This window comes from Equus quagga, chromosome 3 (assembly GCF_021613505.1).
Source record: "Equus quagga isolate Etosha38 chromosome 3, UCLA_HA_Equagga_1.0, whole genome shotgun sequence".
In the NCBI taxonomy this organism is placed as follows: domain Eukaryota; kingdom Metazoa; phylum Chordata; class Mammalia; order Perissodactyla; family Equidae; genus Equus; species Equus quagga.
The window spans coordinates 50,702,175-50,709,003 of record NC_060269.1 but is presented as its reverse complement, the minus strand read 5'-3'; the positions used below and the strand labels follow the sequence as shown (position 1 = coordinate 50,709,003).

The 6,829-nt window shown below is 44.7% G+C and overlaps 1 protein-coding gene across 1 annotated transcript; it reads left to right on the top strand.

The window, feature by feature from the left end:
• The first annotated feature begins 2,369 nt into the window (after positions 1–2,369).
• LOC124236748 (putative tripartite motif-containing protein 75) lies at positions 2,370–3,752 on the top strand. The gene has a single exon (XM_046655721.1). The coding sequence runs from the start codon at positions 2,370–2,372 to the stop codon at positions 3,750–3,752; it is 1,383 nt and encodes a 460-aa protein (XP_046511677.1).
• The last annotated feature ends 3,077 nt before the right edge of the window (positions 3,753–6,829 follow it).

Here is a 6,829-nt window from a genome sequence, read left to right as displayed (position 1 = left end):
CTTTCCGATGGAACGTTCTGGTTCACGGATAGGTACGTATTTCTTATCTTGAGAGTGCATTCTTTACTTAACAGCTAAAGCAGAAGTACAACGTATGTTTGATAGGCCAGATGTCAGGCTTCTTTAGTTCAAACCAAATTAGTCTGAACCCAAATAGTACCCCATATACCTCAATGTGTGAAAATTTCTTGACAGACAGAAGGAATTAAAACTGCTTGAGGAGGAACAGGCCAAGGCTATTCGTGAAGTCGTATATTTGCCTGCTTGAGAAAGTCAAGATGAGGTCTTTTCAAAGTATTCAATGGACCCAGAAATAGATGACTGATTAAATCAGAGGAGTTTCAGTGGAGAAGTTGCAGCAGATTAAAACAAGAGACTTCCGGAATCAAATCTTCCACCCCACCCCCACCCGCCCGACCCACGCCCTTGTGCAGAAGATTCCATCAGAGAGGAAGATGGGAAATGTCATCAGGGGTCTGTCCTTTCCCTGTGGCTGATTGCATCTGCTGTCTGTCCAATGGGATAAAGGAAGGGAAACACCCTACAGGATGATAAGGCTGAAAGGAACCAGGTTCAGAACTCTGCGGTAAATGGAGAGGCTGTGCTGTGTTGCCAGTTTTGATGTGGACCAACAAAGATTTGACTGATTCACGCGGAAAGGAGAAGCTCTCAGGGCAAGTTGGTGCTGAGGGCAGCACCATCCCTGCCTTGGGGATATAGGAGCAATTCCCACTGCCGGCAGACTCAGGACCCACATAGAGTTGGCTTTGGTGCACGCAGCTGGAACGACAAGTGCAGGTAAGCCTAGACTCAGGGAAGGGGCAGGAGCCTTGGGCGGGGCAGTGGGGTGGAGGAGGCACTGAGCTCTTGGGCAGAAACTGGGGGTGGGGTGACCCTGCCAGGGTACCTCACCCCGCTCCAGGAGGACAGAAAATGAGAAACGGACCTAACCAGGGTGCTCTGGGAGGCTGCTCTGAGGAAGTGTTGATTAGATTCATTTTTTTTTTTTTTAAAGATTGGCACCTGGGCTAACAACGGTTGCCAATCTTCTTTTTTTTTCTTCCCAAAGCCCCCCCAGTGTACAGTTGTATATTCTAGTTGTGAGTGCCTCTGGTTGTGCTATGTGGGACGCCTCCAACTAACCACTTGGCCACGGGGCCAGCCCTGATTAGATTCATTTTGAAGACACTTTCTGGCCAAGACAGTGTTAATGGAGTCTGGTTCAGAGGAGGATGCAGTGCTTGGGGGGCAAGAGGGGCGAGGTCCAGCTGTGGTTGTAGATAGTGACCCAATAATATTAGCTGGTATGATCCTTATGCCTGGCTTCACTCTTGCCACAAACTGAATTCATCTGATTTGGGAGATTTATGTGGGGTTAGAGGAATGGGGACAAGGAGGGAGATGGAGTTAGAGTGGAAGGAGCAGGAGGGCAGTTTTATGTCAACTGTGAAGAGAAAGAGAGGAGAATCAAGGATCTCAGAGCTTTGAAATGAAGGAAAAGTAAAAGATGAGCCTCAAAGGAAAAAAAAGAAGCTGGCTTGGCTGGAATGGGGGCAGCGACACATTGACAATAATGGTTAGCTTTTTAAAAAATGGTTTTTTATTAGACAAATCTGAAAACATAAAATAGTAAGGAAAATAGTACAATGAACCCTATGTAGCCATCTATAAAATTATGTCCCGAGTTCATCTGCCCATCAAATTATGAAGCAAACCCCAGACCACGTGTTAGTTTGTGTGTAAATACTGCACTAGGATGTCTAATGGAGAGAGCCTCTTTTTAATAACAAGCCCATAATATCATTAATGATTTTTTTTAATAATGAGATTTCTACTATTCCAATTGACTTTTAGTTTATTTTGTTTGTTTTAGAACTATATGTATTTGGGCCAGGAAAATAACTTAGGTCAATCTTTGTCACTGATATACATGCCTTTCATTACCTTAACATATATTATTCTGTTTTTCTCTTTGATGTTTTATGTTGAACAAATCTGGTCAATTGTCCTGTTGCGTGTCGACATCTGGAATTCGTGACATGGTCATAATTTCCATCACTTCTTGAAGTTGTAGCTCTTTGCTGACAAAGGGGACTAACAAGCCAGGGTGCAAGGGAGTAAAGGTGATCCGGAGCCAGGGAATCAGTGATTGCCTGGGCCATATCTCCTCCTGGCAGCTGCTTCTAGAGCTGAAGGGAAAGAAGCAGAAACAGACTCATGGGGTTATAGCTTCCTGAGACCCTGGGAACACTTGGGGCTGCCTTCAGGAGAGCGACTGCTGAGGAGACATCAGCTTCTCACCTTTCCTAGTTCCTCGAGGATCACCCTCACTGAGGACAGTCTCCTCAAACAGACACCCTCCCTGCACAATGGCCTTTGCAGCCTCCCTGGCTGAGCTCCAGGCAGAGGCCAGCTGTCCCATCTGCCTCGATTACCTGAGAGACCCAGTGACCATTCACTGTGGGCACAACTTCTGTCTGTCCTGCATCCACCAGCGCTGGGAAGACCTCCAGGACATCTTCCCCTGTCCTGTGTGCCTCCACCACTGCCCTGACAGGAACTTGAAGAAGAACTCCCAATTACGTCACATGACTGAAATTGTTAAGCAGCTGCCCACCACGAGGAGCAAGAGGAAAGGGCAGGAAGAGACGCCCCTGTGCGAGAAGCACAATCAGGTTCTGGGCCTGTTCTGCGAGGAGGAGCTGGAGCTGTTGTGTCCCCAGTGCGGGGTGTCCTCTGACCACCGGGATCACCTAGTGACACCCATTGAGCAAGCTGCCGCTAGTCACAGGAGGAGGCTCAAAAGCTACATTGAGCCCCTGAAGAAGCAAGTTGAAGACGCTGAATTGGAGCATGAAATCCTAGTTGCAAAATCTCCTATTGAAGTTCAGCAGAAGATGAAAAATTGGAGAGGAGAGTTACACTCTGAGTTTGAGGAACTTAAGGATTTCCTGAGAAAGGAGCAAGTTGCAATTCGTGGCAGGCTGCTTATGCAAAAGAAGGACGTTGAAGACAAGCTATCCCAATACCAAAGCCAAATTTCAAACCATATGTCCAGCCTACAAAATCTGATAAGTGAAATAACAGAGAAACGTTTCCAGGGAGACCTGGCATTCCTGACGGACATTGAAAGGATCTACAACAGGTATGAACAGCTAAAAGCCCCAGAAGACTTTTCATATGAATTAAAGGAAGAGAGTTGCAATTTCCCTCCACATTATTTTGGCCTGCAAAAAATGATCAGTACATTTCAGGTAGATTTGACATTAGATCCTGAAACTGCCCATCCAAATCTTATTATCTCAAAAGATAGAAAAAGTGTGATATATAGAACGATGAAACCAAGCTGTCTTGACAATCCTGAAGCATTTACTTCTTACCTGGCTGTCCTGAGTTGTGAAGGATTTGATGCTGGCAGGCATTTTTGGCAGGTCGAAATAAGAGGCACAGGTGAATGGTGCTTAGGTGTATGTAAAAATTTCCCCAGAAATGCTCTTATACCACCATGCCCAAAGGATTTGTGTGGGCAATTCCAGCAGGGCACTAGGACTTGTGGTACAGGGTACACAGGACACATCATGCGGATAGGTGTTTTTCTGGATTATGAACTGGGAGAAGTTTCATATTATAATTGGCACAGCAGGTCATATTTGTATACGCTCACTGATACATTTACAGGAAAACTTATACCTTACTTCTCTGTTGGGCTTTCTTCAAGATCTCTTACAATCAGTATTGTCCTAGATGAATGATGAACTTCTTGAAGGACCTTTTTGTGTGTGGTTCTATTTTATTCCTGTGTTCTTGGAGGGTATTGTAATAAAGATTTTGATTCCATTTTTGAATTTTACCGCAGAACATTTTTAGGACTCGCCTGTGTCTTCCCCTTTTCCTCACACCTGGGAAGGCTGATGAGAAAGCGTGGGTGCTCCATCCTTTGGTGCAGGTGGGAAGTTCAAACCCAGCAAGCCCCTAGTAGTGCCAGGCCCTCACACCAGCCCCACCCAGTAACCACCATAAACACCTCAAGCTAGTCTCCCCTCCCTGGGCCCTCAAATCATTCTGGGATGTACTTGGAGAGCCATAAATCTCATTATTTAAGTAATAAACCTTTTCATATCCTTCTGGGGTAGGTGTGGCATTGTCAGTCTCGACATTTGAATCAAATTCTGGGTGGAGGTCCAGCATGGCTATGCAACCTGATCCTGACAACTGGCGCTGTGCAGAGGATTATTCAGATGTGGAGGACCCCCACCAGGGCTTTCTCCTTTGGCTGGGGCTTGTAACGGCTCTGCTGCCCAAGGCCCGTGTGCACTTTCAGCTGTGCTGCTTTGTGTTGCACTTGCTCAGTTCTACTGAGGCTCTGCTGTAGATTTAACTGTCCTAGGTCAGAGGTTTTCATCATTATTGGCATTTAGGGATAGAAGTATGGATTGAGCTCCTTCTTAACAAGGCTCTGGGTTGTCTGTCTCAGTCCAGACCTATCTGGGTATATTAGAATGAATTGTATGTCTTTTCTGGCATACGTTGTGACTGATGAGTTTCAGGGGAAAGACTCTAACCTGTGACCGATTGGATGTGTGTCTGAATTGGACACTGGCCCCTGTTCTATAGAGCACTCGGGAAAGACTCTACCTGTCAGATATCCTGGCCCAATGAGTATTCACTCGTGTGGAGCAAGAGCAGTCCCTGTGTAAATAATCATTATATGAAGATTTGTAGTATTGAGGTCCACACTCTAAAGCAGATAGCTCAGTAGTACCCTCCAAAATGTCTTTATCACTTCTGCTGCATCTGCTTCTGCCTCTGTAATGACAAAGAGCCTGATTCTCAAGCTTATGAGGCAAAACACCCATGGCCCCCCTGTGGCACATTGAAGGTATTAATTCACACCAGACCTAAGCCCCAAGACATCAAATGCTATAAACCAACCATGGCCTTAGAGGGGGCCCCTAACCTTGATCATAGTGATGTGAGGTTTTCTGGATTGAGAAGCTTAAATATATGAGCAGGGAAGAGAAGATCATCCCCTGAAGAATATCTGGGGTCCAAAAAAATAAGACAAAAAAGAAAAAAAAGGAAGGAAAGGAAAGAAAAGAAAGAAAGAAAGAGGGAGGGAAGGAGCTGGATTCATGGGGAGGAAAGAAAAAACTGGAACAAAGGTATGTAATTTGACCCAATTGGAAATTCATAATTTACTAAAGTAGTTTATACAACAAGAAAGACAAATAGGCTTTTGTTCCTGTACAACCTAGATGCAGTTTTGACTTCAGCATCTGCTGAAATGCATCCTTTCTAAAATCTTCATGACCTGAATCAGTGCTGGTCCTCAAATCAGCTATACCTGAGGATCCCGTTAATTTAATCAAGGCAGCCCTTATAAACTTGGTGATGTTGACAAACACAAAACAGAGTCAGAGAGATATGCCTCATTTTACCCATCAGAACTGTTGCCCTGCCTAGATTCCCATGAGCATAACATATATTGCCCTAAAGTATCCCAGAGGAGGCTCAGTTACTCTGACCTGATGTGTAATAAATTAAAATTAAACAAAGTCTTTGGCACTTACAAACTGGCTTCACTAAGGGGACTCCGTGGATGCTCCTACCCTCATTAAATAGATAATATGGATGAATGTTGATCAAATGGGGCATTCAAGAATTACAATCCATTAGGCAAGATCTATTTAGACTGGGAGTGATTGTCCCCACTTCTCTGTTTAACTCCAACTTGGTTTATTCTTAAACTTGGAAAGAATAAATCATATCTCACAGTGAATTACCACAACCTTAATACTGTGGTCCCACCCAGTGTTATCAAAACCGCTGCTTCTATCCAGTTAGCAACTTGTCAATATCTGGCTATTATAGAGTTGGCTAATATGCTCTGTTCAGGGCTTATTTTAATAGCTTTCTGGGCATAGTTTGCCTTCATCGCCAAAGGAGTACCATGCATCTATACCCAGCAATCATGGGATACTCAACAGCCTTGTCGCGGCATGCAATCTTTGCAGGCAAGGTCTTAACTGCATCCAACTTTCTTCAGGAGCACATGTTTGCTGTACATTGATGACATCCTCCTCCATGGAGATCCATTTGAAACACTCATTCAGGACACACAAAGGTCTCAAAAGGAGTTTACACCAAGGGAAAGGGCCATTGTCCTACAGAGGGTAAGTCCTTAGTACCTTGTTGAAATTTTTGAAAATTACTTGGAAAACTGAGGACAACTCCATCCCGGACACTGTCAAGAAGATACCTACAGACCCTCTCAACACCTCCAAAATGAAAACAAGCTACAAAGGGGTTCCTGGGACCAATTCCAATGTGTGTGTGTGTGTGTGTGTAGGCTTCCCCACAACATCAGCTCAAATCTGACACTATCTATCTAGAGACAGAATCAGATTTCACAGGTAAAGGGCTCAGTCCCACAAGACCGACTCCTATTTCAGACACCAGTCTCAAGTCTTGGGTTGTGACTTGTACTTCTGACTGACTGATTATAAATTGGAGGTTCCCATGACCTCCTCAGGTTCAATTAATTTGCTAGATCGGCTCACACAACCCAGGGAAACACTCACTATGGTTACTGGTTCATTAAAGTATATGATAAAGGATAGAGATGAACTTCCAGATGGAAGAGATGAGTAGGGAAAGGTATGAGGGAAGGGGCATGGAGCTTCCATGCCCTCTCTGGGTGCACCACTCTCCTCAAACCTCCATCTATTCACCAATCCGGAAGCTCTCCAAAAGAGGGGTCAATGAGTTGTCCTTTTTGGGTTTTGATGGAGATTTCATTAGATAAGTCATTGGCCATTGGCAACTGATT